This window comes from Dendrobates tinctorius, unplaced genomic scaffold (genome assembly GCF_039654945.1).
Source record: "Dendrobates tinctorius isolate UK_male_01 unplaced genomic scaffold, ASM3965494v1 ptg000184l, whole genome shotgun sequence".
Lineage (NCBI taxonomy): Eukaryota > Metazoa > Chordata > Amphibia > Anura > Dendrobatidae > Dendrobates > Dendrobates tinctorius.
The window spans coordinates 4,979,082-4,995,435 of record NW_027361851.1 but is presented as its reverse complement, the minus strand read 5'-3'; the positions used below and the strand labels follow the sequence as shown (position 1 = coordinate 4,995,435).

Sequence of the window (16,354 nt, the reverse complement as noted above, 5' to 3'; positions counted from 1 at the left end):
CTGTATAGGGAGTGTCAGGGGCAAGACCAAGGGGGTGAGCCACCACGACTGCTGGGACCAGACGGCTGGCTCAGGGGGACACTACGGGAGTGTCTGACGACCAGGGACAGGCAGGAAACAAGACAAGACAAGAGGTAAGTGCAAGGTATCTTCATTAAGATCTTCAGGATCACATTCAGTGCAAACATGAAAACAAGCAAAACGTGCAAGGTGCGCTCGTGGGCACGCCATGGTCCATAGCATAGTACGTGCCAGGTGGCACACCTAGGTACAGGTAAAGGCACAATGGCATCGGACTCCGGACCGCTGGCAACTATCGACATGATCAAGGCATCAGGCTGCGGACATCAGCTCCGGACATCAGGCCGCAGTCAACCATCTTACGATCTCTGGCAGCGATCGGCAGGTTCCGGGCATCCGGCAGGCAAACCAGGGTTCAGGCAAGGAGGCACGTCAGATATCCAGGCATGGTGCGTGTTACGGAACACGCCAAGGTCCAAGGCTAGGTGCGTGTGTAGGGGACACATCAGGGTTCAAGGCTAGGTGCAAGGCAAGGTGCGTGTGTAGGGGACACGCCAGGGTTCACAAAACGAGACAGGGTGCGTGTGTAGAGACACGCCAAAGCAGAAGGTAAGAGAGTGCGTGTGTAGAGACACGCCAAGGCACAAGGTAACAAAGCAGAGTCCTGTGCGTGCAAAGAGGCATGCCAGGGTCAGGCGAGGCAGAGTCCTGCGCGTGCAGAGAGACACGCCAGGGTCAGGCGAGGCAGAGTCATGCGCGTGCAGAGAGGCACGCCAGGGTCAGGCGAGGCAGAGTCCTGCACATGCAGAGAGGCACGCCAGGGTCAGGGTTCCAGGACAGGGTTAGGGCCTGTGCGTGCAAGAGGGCACGACAGGGGACATGGCAAAGCCTGCGCGCACTTTTAAAGAAGCACGGGGAGGTATGCCATGTGCAGGCGAGGCCTGCGCGTGCTATAGAGAGCACGTAGAGCACAGTGCAGAAACAGCGTGAGATGCAAGGGAGCACAGAGGGCACGGCTGGGGCACTGGCTAGCTGATCGGGCAGCAGCACTGACAGACGGGCAAGACTCCAGAGAACCTGAGTGAGGCATGGCAGACGACACAGCTGACACTGACCAACGAGCACGGCTGAGGCACAAGCAGGCGGGCACAGCTAGGGCGGGCATGACTGAGGCACAAACAGGAGGCTAGGAAGGCCAGGCGCATGCAAAGGGCACACGAAGAAACAGAGCAAGGGAAGACAAGACGAGAAACAAGACAGAGCTTAGGCAGTGTACGGAAACAGGGACGGAAGCATAGGCAGAAACACGGAATCAGGTCAGAGCAAGAACAGAGCTAGCAGCGGAGCGTAGGCCGAAGCCCAGAGCCGGGTCAAGGGAGAACCTTGGGATTAGCCTAGAAACGTGCAAGAGAGCATAATAGGAAAGAGTCTAGCAGCGGAGCATAGGCTGAAGCCCAGAGTCGGGTCAAGGCAGAGCCTTGGGACTAGACATGGAAAAGAGCACAAAAGGAAAGAAAGGAGGGATGGTGCGTGTGCCAGGGAGCACTACAGAGCACCATAGGAGAGAGCAAGGCAGAGCAAGCAAAGACTGAGAACATAGGGAGGAACAAGGCAGAGCAAGGCAAGGTACGAAACAAGGCACAGCGAAAACAGGCAAGGCAGAGAATAACAGGACTACAAGTCCAAGCAGGACAAGGACGAACATGGCACAATGGACAAACATAAGACAAGGCACGGGACAAGAGACGGAGAACGAGCACGGAGCGTGTGCAGAGACGCACGACAGCGCAAAGTACAAGGGCACAGAATAGAGGGAGCGACCCAGCAGACCAAGCGGCCATGCAGGGAAGCAACACAATACTCAGGCCCTGAACATAGGACGGGGCGGTCTAATACCTGCACCGGTCAAGACACAGGAGCCGCGGACGAGACACGGGGATCCAGTGGGGAGGACTGCGGGTAGACAAGCAAGTCTTCTTACTCTGGCTGCCATCATTTCCATCAGAAAAGTGGCCGGGGTACCGCCAATTTTCAAGCAAGTTCAGGAGACAGCGCAGATTCTTCATCAGACAGGTGGCCGAGGTACCAGTGGAGTCCATGGCCTGAGAATTCTGTGACGGACTCGGCTTCTGCTGAGCCCATTTTCCTTTTTAGAGTGGACCCTCTGGGCCGTGGCACCCACCAACCTAGGGCGAGCTGACCTAGTGAGAACCCACCCCCTGTACAGGGAGTGTCAGGGGCAAGACCAAGGGGGTGAGCCACCACGACTGCTGGGACCAGACAGCCGGCTCAGGGGGACACTACGGGAGTGTCTGACGACCAGGGACAGGCAGGAAACAAGACAAGAGGTAAGTGCAAGGTATCTTCATTAAGATTTTCAGGATCACATTCAGTGCAAACATGAAAACAAGCAAAACGTGCAAGGTGCGCGTGTGGGCACACCAAGGTCCATAGCATAGTACGTGCCAGGTGGCACACCTAGGTACAGGTAAAGGCACAATGGCATCGGACTCTGGACCGCTGGCAATGATCGACATGATCAAGGCATAGAATCATAGAATCGCAGAGTTGGAAGGGACCTCCTGGGCCATCTGGTCCAACCCCCTGCTCAAAGCAGGATTCGCTAAATCATCCCAGTCAGATGTCTGTCCAGCCTCTGTTTGAAGACTTCCATTGAAGGAGAACTCACAACTTCTCGAGGCAGCCTGTTCCACTCATTGATCACTCTCACTGTCAAAAAGTTTTTTCTAATATCTAATCTGTGTCTCCTCCCATTCAGTTTCATCCCATTGCTTCTAGTCTTTCCTTGTGCAAATGAGAATAAAGTTGATCCTTCTACAATGTGACAGCCCTTTAGATATTTGTAGACAGCTATTAAGTCTCCTCTCAGTCTTCTCTTTTGCAAACTAAACATTCCCAAATCCTGCAACCTTTCCTCATAAGACAGGGTTTGCAGACCGGTCACCATTCTGGTCGCTCTTTTCTGAACTTGCTCCAGTTTGTTGATGTCTTTTTTAAAATGTGGTGCCCAAAACTGGACACAGTATTCCAGATGAGGTCTGACCAAAGAGGAGTAGAGGGAAATAATGACTTCACGTGATCTAGACTGTATGCTTCTGTTAATACATCCTAGAATTGCATTTGCCTTTTTTGCTGCTGCATCACACTGTTGACTCATATTCAGTCTGTGATCTATTAGTATACCCAAGTCCTTTTCACATGTGCTATATAAAATAGATATGACAGGCTCAAACCCCAACTTAGGTGCTCTGGGAAAAAACAAGACTAAAGTATAGGAGTAACCCCGGCACACTAATAACATGAAAGTAAAGTCTTTTCAACGACAGTCTTTAATTGTTGTGATTTTATTGATTGTGAAAAAAAGGGTGGTGTTACAATCCAAAAAAGAGTGGTGTTACAATCGAACGTTTCAGCTCTACTTCTCGAGCTTTCATCAGGGATATGACTACAATATATACAATAAAAGAACAAAAATCAATAAACAAACTTTATAAAGTATTATAAAACCAAAAATCTAGTGATAGGTGATACATAAGGTGGGGACAGTGTCATACATCCTTTGTGAAGGTGTGTATGGATCTATAATGATGTGAGGCCAGTGAGTATGTATTGTGGTGTGATACGGTGAACATGTGAGAGGTTGAACAGAGGAATAGAGTGAAGGTGTAAGGAGTTGAAAAGCATGAATGTGTAGGTAGTGTTGAGAAAAGGCATTAGGGGACAGTGAAGTGGAGTGGGAATAAAAGTGAGGTCATCTAAGGAGGCAGTGTGTAAGGGGTGCTCTTGGAAATGTTAAGGCATAAGGTATAAATACCTAGATCCTTGGTTTTGAGGTGTGTGTATAAGTGGTATAGGTTTGCCTTTGTAATCCAGCTGCTGGAACGGTACCTATAGTAACCACTGAGAAAGGGTATAGGTTAAGGAATAGCAAGGTATATAGAAAGAAAAGATATAAAAGAAAGTTTTAGGGGTCACATACCGATGTGTAGGGTCAGCACATGACTCCCGTCCTAAGGACAAAAAAGCAGGTCAATAAGCTGAGATGGAGAAAGGAAACCCAGTCTATGAAGACTGTAGGGCACCATTACCTTGTGTCCTAAATCTAGTCAGGTGTGGAGGAGGCCGGAAGTGCATGTGGCTTAGTGCAGTGATGTTAAATACTGTCAAGCACTTCCTGATTGGGTGGGGAAGGGGCGGGAATGGGGGGGAAGGGCCATCGCCATCTTAGTGAGGTCAAAAATGTCTGAATGAATGTACTGAGCATGTGCAGGGCGGGGATAGAGAATGAGCATGTTTTGACTTGACAGGAAGTGATGGTGGCAGTCGCCATCTTGGTGAGGTCAAAAAATGTCAGAATGAATGTACTGAGCATGTGCAGGGCGGGGATAGAGAATGAGCATGTTTTGACTTGACAGGAAGTGATGTTGGCAGTCGCCATCTTGGTGAGGTCAAAAATGTCAGAATGAATGTACTGAGCAGGTGCGAGCCATTCAGGAAGTGAAGTAAAAAAGGGAGGGTTGTGAGGAAATGTCACATGCATACAGGCGGCCATTTTAACGGTGGGACTGTGCTGAATTCATGCACGGTGATAATTTCAGTGCTGGTTGTGCCTATCAGGTTTCAGAGAAACTTCCTTTTCCTGCCTAAAAACAAAGAAAGGTAATTAGAGCAAGGTTTACATACAAAGAGTAAAATGGCGTTCATATTAACACACTTATGTCAGAAATATCTCCTATAAACCAAAAAACGTTGTGTAGGAAAAGAACTTATTTGGTAGTGATTTTAAAATCCTGATGAAAAACAAAACTAATTCAATATGAAGTGGAATTTAGAAGGGATTAATAATACATTTCAGACTCTCTATTGAGACCGTGTGGATGGAGGGTATTTAGGTGATATATCCAATACGCTTCACGCTCTTTGAGCGTTTGGATTCTATTACCCCCTCGTCTGGGTACAGGGATTTGTTCGATAACCTGAAATTTCAGTTGGCTTACAGAGTGTCTATTTTCCACAAAATGGGCAGGAATTGGTAAAAGTGTGTTCTCACACCGGATGGTTGATTTATGTTTGGAGATGCGGTCTTTCACATGCTGGGTGGTTTCCCCAACGTATCCTAGGCCGCATGGGCATTTGATTAAATAGACGACAAAATTTGAGTTGCGGGTAAAATAGCCATTGATCTTGTACCGTTTGCCGGACCTCGGATGGGTGAATGAATCGCCTTTACTAACATTCGTGCATTGTGCGCAACCCAAACAAGGGAAGGTTCCATTGCGCACCGTGCTAAATGTCTTCTGCCTGAATGTCTTGAAGTGGGAGCCCACGTCGGCTCTAACCAAAGTGTTTTTTAGGTTCTGAACCCACTTATGGCAGATGAGAGGAGGATTTTGGAAATTTTCAATCCCCGGGTAAGCCTTTTCTAGTAGGGGCCAGTGTTCAAGGACTGCTTTTTTGATCAGAGGAGAGAACGGGTGATAGGTGTTGATGAACTTAACCCTATTCTCTACATCACAGTCACGTTGGGTAATTCTGGTTTGTTGTTCAGCGTTAATTTTGGGGTATCCTCTTGTTTGAAACTTTTCAGTCATCTCGTCATGTCTCATTTGCCTGACTATTACGGTCTGTAGGTTTGACGTAAAGGTCACTTGTAAGGGTGCCAGAGTCAGTTTTAGAGATCGTGGTGTCAAGGAAACTGACAGACTGTGTGTTGGAATGTGAGGTAAAGGTTAGGTTCAGCTTATTGACCTGCTTTTTTGTCCTTAGGACGGGAGTCACGTGCTGACCCTACACATCGGTATGTGACCCCTAAAACTTTCTTTTATATCTTTTCTTTCTATATACCTTGCTATTCCTTAACCTATACCCTTTCTCAGTGGTTACTATAGGTACCGTTCCAGCAGCTGGATTACAAAGGCAAACCTATACCACTTATACACACACCTCAAAACCAAGGATCTAGGTATTTATACCTTATGCCTTAACATTTCCAAGAGCACCCCTTACACACTGCCTCCTTAGATGACCTCACTTTTATTCCCACTCCACTTCACTGTCCCCTAATGCCCTTTCTCAACACTACCTACACATTCATGCTTTTCAACTCCTTACACCTTCACTCTATTCCTCTGTTCAACCTCTCACATGTTCACCGTATCACACCACAATACATACTCACTGGCCTCACATCATTATAGATCCATACACACCTTCACAAAGGATGTATGACACTGTCCCCACCTTATGTATCACCTATCACTAGATTTTTGGTTTTATAATACTTTATAAAGTTTGTTTATTGATTTTTGTTCTTTTATTGTATATATTGTAGTCATATCCCTGATGAAAGCTCGAGAAGTAGAGCTGAAACGTTGGATTGTAACACCACTCTTTTTTGGATTGTAACACCACCCTTTTTTTCACAATCAATAAAATCACAACAATTAAAGACTGTCGTTGAGAAGACTTTACTTTCATGTTATTAGTGTGCCGGGGTTACTCCTATACTTTAGTCTTGTTTTTTCCCAGAGCACCTAAGTTGGGGTTTGAGCCTGTCATATCTATTTTATATTTGATCTATTTTAGACAGTTGTCTCCCCCTCTAAACCATATTTTCTCAATTTTTCATGGCCTCCTTCGGTGTCTTCTCCTTCAACGAAGAAGAAAGATCTAGTATTCTTTCTACGGTCAGAGAAACTGACAATTTCCTGAATATCCCTACCCGTGAGGTGAAATCGAGGGATTATGAAAAGGAATTGAAGAAACTTTCATCTTTTGAATTGCATGCGTATACTTTAGCTCAATACACGAAGGCACAGCGGATTCCGAGGGGACTCAGGGTCTCGTTACGACCAACCCTCTTCAGTGACAATGAGGAATATTGTCAACTTTTTGAAAATATTCTAAATAAGTGCTCTATAGATTTAATGGTGTTGACCATCAAATTTCTCCAGGAGAAAATACAGAAGGTGAAAGATCAGGTTGCTGCTATCGAAAATCAGTTGAATAACACCCTTTCTCCAACAGATCTCGCTAGCCTTAAGGCAAGAGCCAACAAAACTCTACAAGACTACACCAATGAACTGAAAACACGAAAAAAGAACAAGTTTCTGAGAGACCAGGACGACTATCTCAAAAACCAGGTCTATAGATGGAACTATACCACACTTCCAGATGGTCCCCCTTACAGAAACCGATATGGCTCATCAGGTTCTTCAGGTTCGGATGGTGGTCAAGTTGGACGAGGCGGCAGAGGAGGACGCGGTGGGAAACCGCCCAAGTCTTTTTTCGACCCGCGCAAGAAACCCCCGGCACCTCCAAACACAGTTTCAGACGAGGAGGAAGAAGAAAAAAAGAGACGAGGACCCCCAGAGGGATACACGCCCCAATACTCGATCTCAGGTAAGAACAATCTTGTCTTCAACATCTCTACCTATTGTCTCTCACCTGCCGAGATCCGAGTTCTCCAGAGGGGCCTCTCATTCTGTCCCACTCCCTCCTTTGATCCGTTCCTCGTACACCAAGAGTTAAATCGTTTTTACCGCTCTTTGAGACTTAAGGTACATTTTGACAAAGATGGCGGAGACAAACACCAACCAGGTACCTTTCTCCTCGGGAACCAGCACCCAAGAGACGTTTATTCTTAAAGATCTCGGACTCAAGATCCCGAGCACGTTTCAACCACCTCGCCTCTATCATTCTGTCGAGACGTATATTTCACTTGTTAATGCTTCTGTGGATAAGTATATAGATGAAATCAAACATGGTAAATACCACCTTAAGCATAACCTTAATAGAGAAGAATCATTAGCACTGAAAAGTCTTAAAAACAACAAGGACATTGTCATAAAGCCTGCTGATAAAGGTGGCTCCATTGTAGTACTGGATAAGAAATACTATCTGTCTGAAATCCAGAGACAACTCTCTGACGTCACGACATACAGACCCATCCCCACGAATCCTATCTACTCCATAGAGAGAAAGATAGACAATTTGATCAACTTCCACTTAAATTTGGGTACAATTGATTCTAAACTGGCAGAGTATTTGCACAAACAAAGTCCCATAACTCCAGTCATTTATATACTCCCCAAAATACATAAAAATTTGGAAAAGCCCCCCGGTAGACCCATAGTGGCATCTACCGACTCTATCCTCTCACCCCTGTCAATAACCTTGGAAAAGATCCTCACTCCACTAGTACCAAAAATTCCATCTTATCTCAAAGACACCGGTGATTTTCTGAACCACGTTAGAACCCTCCATGACATTCCTTCCTTTTGTTTATTAGCCAGTCTAGACGTCAACAGCCTATATACTAGTATAGATCACGATCTTGGCATCGAGGCTGTCAGATGGTTCCTAGATTTACAATCCTCTCTTAGCGAACCCCAGAAATTGTTCGGTACCGATACACTCAAATTGGTCCTCAACAACAACTATTTCCTCTTTGAGGACCAATTCTACCTTCAGGCACGGGGTACCGCGATGGGGGCGAATGTAGCCCCCCCGTACGCTAACATCTTCATGTGTAAATTTGAGGCTGACTTTGTCTACACACATCAGCTATATAGAAAACATGCTCTTACCTGGCTCAGATACATAGACGACATCTTTTGTGTATGGACAGGTGACACCAATAGCCTCACAGATTTTGTACATGACCTCAACCAGAGTATACCGAAACTAACCTTTACCTCACATTCCAACACACAGTCTGTCAGTTTCCTTGACACCATGATCTCTAAAACTGACTCTGGCACCCTTACAAGTGACCTTTACGTCAAACCTACAGACCGTAATAGTCTACTACACTGGTCCAGTTGTCACCCAAGACACGTGAAGATAGCTCTACCTAAATCCCAACATGACAGAATTGACCGCATAGTCTAAACACCTGATATCAGGCAAATGAGACATGACGAGATGACTGAAAAGTTTCAAACAAGAGGATACCCCAAAATTAACGCTGAACAACAAACCAGAATTACCCAACGTGACTGTGATGTAGAGAATAGGGTTAAGTTCATCAACACCTATCACCCGTTCTCTCCTCTGATCAAAAAAGCAGTCCTTGAACACTGGCCCCTACTAGAAAAGGCTTACCCGGGGATTGAAAATTTCCAAAATCCTCCTCTCATCTGCCATAAGCGGGTTCAGAACCTAAAAAACACTTTGGTTAGAGCCGACGTGGGCTCCCACTTCAAGACATTCAGGCAGAAGACATTTAGCACGGTGCGCAACGGAGCCTTCCCTTGTTTGGGTTGCGCACAATGCACGAATGTTAGTAAAGGCGATTCATTCACCCATCCGAGGTCCGGCAAACGGTACAAGATCAATGGCTATTTTACCTGCAACTCAAATTTTGTCGTCTATTTAATCAAATGCCCATGCGGCCTAGGATACGTTGGGGAAACCACCCAGCATGTGAAAGACCGCATCTCCAAACATAAATCAACCATCCGGTGTGAGAACACACTTTTACCAATTCCTGCCCATTTTGTGGAAAATAGACACTCTGTAAGCCAACTGAAATTTCAGGTTATCGAACAAATCCCTGTACCCAGACGAGGGGGTAATAGAATCCAAACGCTCAAAGAGCGTGAAGCGTATTGGATATATCACCTAAATACCCTCCATCCACACGGTCTCAATAGAGAGTCTGAAATGTATTATTAATCCCTTCTAAATTCCACTTCATAGTGAATTAGTTTTGTTTTTCATCAGGAGTTTAAAATCACTACCAAATAAGTTCTTTTCCTACACAACGATTTTTGGTTTATAGGAGATATTTCTGACATAAGTGTGTTAATATGAACGCCATTTTACTCTTTGTATGTAAACCTTGCTCTAATTACCTTTCTTTGTTTTTAGGCAGGAAAAGGAAGTTTCTCTGAAACCTGATAGGCACAACCAGCACTGAAATTATCACCATGCATGAATTCAGCACAGTCCCACCGTTAAAATGGCCGCCTGTATGCATGTGACATTTCCTCACAACCCTCCCTTTTTTACTTCACTTCCTGGATGGCTCGCACCTGCTCAGTACATTCATTCTGACATTTTTGACCTCACCAAGATGGCGACTGCCAACATCACTTCCTGTCAAGTCAAAACATGTTCATTCTCTATCCCCGCCCTGCACATGCTCCGTACATTCATTCTGACATTTTTTGACCTCACCAAGATGGTGACTGCCACATCACTTCCTGTCAAGTCAAAACATGCTCATTCTCTATCCCCGCCCTGCACATGCTCAGTACATTCATTCAGACATTTTTGACCTCACTAAGATGGCGATGGCCCTTCCCCCCATTCCCGCCCCTTCCCCACCCAATCAGGAAGTGCTTGACAGTATTTAACATCACTGCACTAAGCCACATGCACTTCCGGCCTCCTCCACACCTGACTAGATTTAGGACACAAGGTAATGGTGCCCTACAGTCTTCATAGACTGGGTTTCCTTTCTCCATCTCAGCTTATTGACCTGCTTTTTTGTCCTTAGGACGGGAGTCACGTGCTGACCCTACACATCGGTATGTGACCCCTAAAACTTTCTTTTATATCTTTTCTTTCTATATACCTTGCTATTCCTTAACCTATACCCTTTCTCAGTTGTTACTATAGGTACCGTTCCAGCAGCTGGATTACAAAGGCAAACCTATACCACTTATACACACACCTCAAAACCAAGGATCTAGGTATTTATACCTTATGCCTTAACATTTCCAAGAGCACCCCTTACACACTGCCTCCTTAGATGACCTCATTTTTATTCCCACTCCACTTCACTGTCCCCTAATGCCCTTTCTCAACACTACCTACACATTCATGCTTTTCAACTCCTTACACCTTCACTCTATTCCTCTGTTCAACCTCTCACATGTTCACCGTATCACACCACAATACATACTCACTGGCCTCACATCATTATAGATCCATACACACCTTCACAAAGGATGTATGACACTGTCCCCACCTTATGTATCACCTATCACTAGATTTTTGGTTTTATAATACTTTATAAAGTTTGTTTATTGATTTTTGTTCTTTTATTGTATATATTGTAGTCATATCCCTGATGAAAGCTCGAGAAGTAGAGCTGAAACGTTGGATTGTAACACCACTCTTTTTTGGATTGTAACACCACCCTTTTTTTCACAATCAATAAAATCACAACAATTAAAGACTGTCGTTGAAAAGACTTTACTTTCATGTTATTAGTGTGCCGGGGTTACTCCTATACTTTTTTCACATGTGCTGTCACTTAGCCCTATTCCTCCCATTCTATATATGCTTTTTTCATTTTTATTGCCCAGATGTAGTACTTTGCATTTCTCCCTGTTAAAAACCATTCTGTTAGTTGCTGCCCACTTCTCCAGTTTATTTAAATCTTTTTAAATCCTCTCTCTCTCTTCTCTAGTATTAGCTATCCCTCCTAGCTTTGTGTCATCAGCAAATTTAATCAGTTTACCCTCAATTCCTTCATCTAAATTGTTGATAAAGATGTTGAACAATACAGGGCCCAGGACAGAGCCCTGTGGTACCCCACTTGAGACATTCTTCCAACTGGATGTGCAGCCATTTACGACCACTCTTTGGGTCCGATCACTAAGCCAGTTATGAATCCACCTAACAGTTGCCTTGTCCATTCCATACTTAGTCATTTTTTCAATAAGGATTGTATGAGAGACTTTGTCAAATGCTTTGCTGAAGTCAAGATATACTATATCTACAGCATTTCCTTGATCCACCCAATCAGTGATACCGTCATAGAAGGAAATTAAGTTAGTCTGACATGACTTATTAGTTACAAACCCATGCTGACTCTGTTTGATCACTTCATTCTTATCCGGGTATTGACATACATGTTGTTTAATAATTTGTTCAAAGATCTTTCCTGGTATAGAAGTCAGACTCACCGGCCTATAGTTGCCTGGGTCCACCCTCTTCCCCTTTTTGAAGATAGGAACAACATTTGCTCTTCTCCAGTCTTCTGGCACTTCTCCTGTTCTCCAAGAATTTTCAAAGATTATGGAGAGGGGTTCAAAAATTTCTTCTGCTATCTCCTTCAGTACTCTGGGGTGTAATTCATTTGGACCTGGAGACTTGAATTCATTTAAGTTAGCTAAGTGTTTCCTCACTATCTTTCTGTTTATAGATATCCTGGATTCTTCTATTCCCTTAATAGGACAGTGAATAACAGTTGGTGTTACATTTCCTTTCTGAGAGAAAACAGATGCAAAATAGGAATTTAAAAGTTGAGCCTTCTCAACATTCTGTCTTACCATTTCATCATTTTCATCCTGTAAAAATCCTATAGCATCTTTGACTTTTCTTTTACTTTTGACATATCCCGAAAATCCTTTATTATTGCTTTTGACATCTCTTGCAAGCCTCAATTCATTTTCAGCTTTAGCTAATCTGATTTGTGCCCTGCAGGTTCTGCAGACAGCATTATATTCTTCTTTAGATATGCCTCCCTCTTTCCATTTTATAAACATTTTTTTCTTCCTTTTCAGCATGTGCTTAAGTTCTGTGTTCACCCATCCTGGTTTCCTTAAATGCTTCCTATTCTTCCCTCTTTTCGGAATTGTTAACAACTGTGCTTTGAGAATTTCATTTTTCAAGATTTCCCATCCTTCCTGGACATTTTTGTCTTTAAGGATATCCAGCCATTGGATCCCTCCAATTCTCTTTCTGAATCCCTTAAAATCTGCCTTTCTGAAATCTAACCTTGACGTCTGAGTCTTCACAGGTCTTCCGCCTCTAGTTATCCAAAATTCTAAAATAGCATGGTCGCTACCTCCTAGGGTTCCAGCCACTTTTACCTCCTCAACCATTTCCTCCCTGTTTCTAAGGATTAGATCCAAGGTAGCAGTTCCCCTTGTTTTCTCCCCTACCTTTTGGAAGATAAAGTTGTCAGCAAGAGAGGATAAGAATTTCCTTGACCTGTTAGTTTTGCCTGAGAGAGATTCCCAACAAATGTCTGGATAGTTGAAATCTCCCATGACAACTATGTCATATTTTTTGGAGAACTTGGCCATTTGATGCATAAAGAGTTCATCCATATCTTCAGCTTGCACAGGCGGCCTGTAGTAAATGCCTACAATGGTGTCCTTTCCATTGTTCTGTCCTTGTATTCTTACCCAAACAGTTTCCACAGAACTCCCAGTCTCTGAAGCTTCAATCTCTGTGCAGATATACGTGTTTCTAACATACAATGCGACACCTCCTCCTCGTTTATCAAGTCTGTTTCTTGCAAATAAGTTGTATCCTTCTAGCCTTGTATTCCAATCATGTGTATTGTCCCACCAAGTTTCAGTGATTCCAATGACATCATATTTCTTTTCCTGTGTTAGTAGTTCCAATTCTCCTTGTTTGTTGCCCATGCATTAGTATAGAAACATTTTAGTTTGTGATTGGTTTCTCTTTCTCCAATATTTTTATTAATTAGATTCTTTCGTCTTTGTTCTTCCTTTCCACTTCTAATAGCAGAGTTCTCAATAGCATTTGTCAGGTGTATGGCTTTTTCTGGTCTTTTGCTTCCCTTCCCATGTTGTTCTAGTTTAAAGCTCTCCTTACAAGTGTAGCAAGGCGACTTCCAAATACATGCTTTCCAGTCTTCGTAAGGTGCACCCCATCTCTAGCAAGTAGTCCATCGTATAAGTAGTTCACTCCGTGATCCAGAAATCCAAATCGTTGCTGACGGCACCATCGACGTAGCCAGTTGTTCACCTGCAGAATCTTATTCCACCTCCTTGTTCCATGGCCATCCACTGGGAGAATGGAAGAGAAGACCACCTGCACTCCCAGTTCTTTCACTTTCTTGCCTAAGTCTTCAAAGTCTCTGGTCATTTCTTGCGGTGTTATTTGTCCCCACATGTAGTAGCAGGAATGGGTAGTCATCTGTAGGTCTGAAGAGTCCTGATATCCTGTCAGACACATCTTTAATTTTTGCACCTGGAAGACAGCACATTTCCCTTGAAGCTATATCCGGTCTGCAGATAGCGGCCTCTGTTCCTCTCAACAGGGAATCCCCCATGACCACCACTCTCCGTTTCTTCTTCACAACATTTTTCTTTCTCCATCCAGGAGGACTCTGAAGGCGTACAAGGTTGCTGTTTGTTGGCAAAGTCTTATCCTGATGTATTTCTTCATCGTTTTCCTGCATGAGAGCCTGGTACTGGTTTCTGAGCAGTATGGGTGCTGACTGCCTCCTGATCCTCCTGCTTCTCTGGGTCACATGTCTCCATTCCTCTGTTTCTTCAGGTGCACTTCGAATTTCTTCTCTTTCTGTAACATGAAGAGATAATTCTGCTCTGTCCAAGAACTCTTCACCTTCCTTAATGATCTTCAACGTAGCTAACCTCTCTTCGAGATTTTGCAACTTTTCCTCCAACAGGGACACAAGCTTGCATTTGTGGCATGTGAAGTTTGGTTTTTCCACTGGTAAATCTGTGAACATGTAGCAAGAAATGCAGCTCACCAAATGGCTCCTGGCCTCTTCCATCTTGAGATTTCTTAAAAACGATGAAAGATGAGCCAAAATTCGCGCGCCTATCGGCGCGCGGTTTTTCCGATTTCCTTTTTTCAGCTGCAACGGCCAAAACCCAGTGATCGTTGATCTCGCGGAGACTCTTCACTTATCCCAGAAGGCACTGGGAATATGCAAATGATCTCCTCAAGACTCTTCCCCTGGAAGCTGTGGACATCAGCTCCGGACATCAGGCCGCAGTCATCCATCTTACGACCTCTGGCAGCGATCGGCAGGTTCCGGGCATCCGACAGGCAAACCAGGGTTCAGGCAAGGAGGCACGTCAGATATCCAGGCATGGTGCGTGTTAGGGAAAACGCCAAGGTCCAAGGCTAGGTGCAAGGCTAGGTGCGTGTGTAGGGGACACGCCAGGGTTCAAGGCTAGGTGCAAGGCAAGGTGCGTGTGTAGAGACACGCCAAAGCACAAGGTAAGTCAGAGTGCGTGTGTAGAGACACGCCAAGGCACAAGGTAACAAAGCAGAGTTCTGCGCGTGCAGAGAGGCACGCCAGGGTCAGGCGAGGCAGAGTCCTGCCCGTGCAGAGAGGCATGCCAGGGTCAGGCGAGGCAGAGTCCTGCGCGTGCAGAGAGGCACGCCAGGGTCAGGGTTCCAGGACAGGGTTAGGGCCTGTGCGTGCAGCGTGCAAGAGGGCACGACAGGGGACATGGCAAAGCCTGCACGCACTTTTAAAGAAGCACGGGGAGGTATGCTATGGGCAGGTGAGGCCTGCGCATGCTATAGAGAGCACGTAGAGCACAGTGCAGAAACAGCGTGTGGTGCAAGGGAGCACAGAGGGCACGGCTGGGGCACTGGCTAGCTGATCGGGCTGCGACACTGACAGACGGGCAAGACTCCAGCGAACCCGACTGAGGCATGGCAGGCGACACAGCTGACACTGACCGACGAGCACGGCTGAGGCACAAGCAGGCGGGCACGGCTAGGGCGGGCACGGCTGAGGCACAAACAGAAGGCTAGGAAGGCCAGGCGCATGCAAAGGGCACACAAAGAAACAGAGCAAGGGAAGACAAGACGAGAAACAAGACAGAGCTTAGGCAGTGTACGGAACCAGGGACGGAAGCATAGGCAGAAACACGGAATCAGGTCAGAGCAAGAACAGAGCTAGCAGCGGAGCGTAGGCCGAAGCCCAGAGCCGGGCCAAGGCGGAGCCTTGTGTTGTGAGTTCATTTTCCCCTTCACCATTGAGGTTTGATGAACTCCCTCTTCTGGTGAAGGAAGGTAGTGAGGCTGATTACCAAGCACCTGAGCAAGATGATGATGACTGGGTGACTGGAATTGCTGACTGGATATAAGGCTGCCGACACCCTTCTGCCTTGCTGGTGATTTCTCAGAGGGATTCTAGGAGACCAGTCTGATTCCTGTTCCTCCTGCTAAGTTTTCTGCTCTGCTTTTTGCATTTGTGTTTTGGTTTTGTTTTGCCTTGTTTTTCTGGATTTCTGCCATTCCCTGCTGGGGTGAGCTGAATTCCTTTTGCTCTGTCTTCAGAAAATACCTGAGTACTGATCTAGTCTTTTTGAAGCCTAGCGTCTTCAGGGCTTTTTTCCTTATCAGTCTGTTGGCTCTTGTTTTGATAGGGTTTTGTGTTATGAATGAGTCACCGTAGGAGGCAAAACAGAAATGCTAGCTAAGTCCAGAAAACCAGAGAAGTTGGCAGCTATCGGATTGCAGACCCCTGAACCTATCAACAACAACTAGCAGCAGCCGTGGGGGGTTCCTACGGTGCCCTAGACCCCTCGATCACAGCCGGAGAACTAAATAG

At 45.5% G+C, this 16,354-nt stretch overlaps 2 protein-coding genes across 6 annotated transcripts in view; one reads left to right on the top strand and one right to left on the bottom strand.

The window, feature by feature from the left end:
• The window catches only part of MTG1 (mitochondrial ribosome associated GTPase 1), a 536,307-nt gene that overhangs the window by 333,630 nt on the left and 186,323 nt on the right, over nt 1-16,354 (bottom strand). The gene's annotated exons all lie outside the window — the stretch shown is intronic.
• On the top strand, nt 6,669-11,228 carry LOC141055116 (uncharacterized). Its single transcript, XM_073552081.1, has 2 exons — nt 6,669-7,443; nt 9,916-11,228. Exons 1-2 carry the CDS (start codon nt 6,669-6,671, stop codon nt 9,936-9,938), a joined length of 798 nt encoding a protein of 265 aa, XP_073408182.1. The 3' UTR covers nt 9,939-11,228.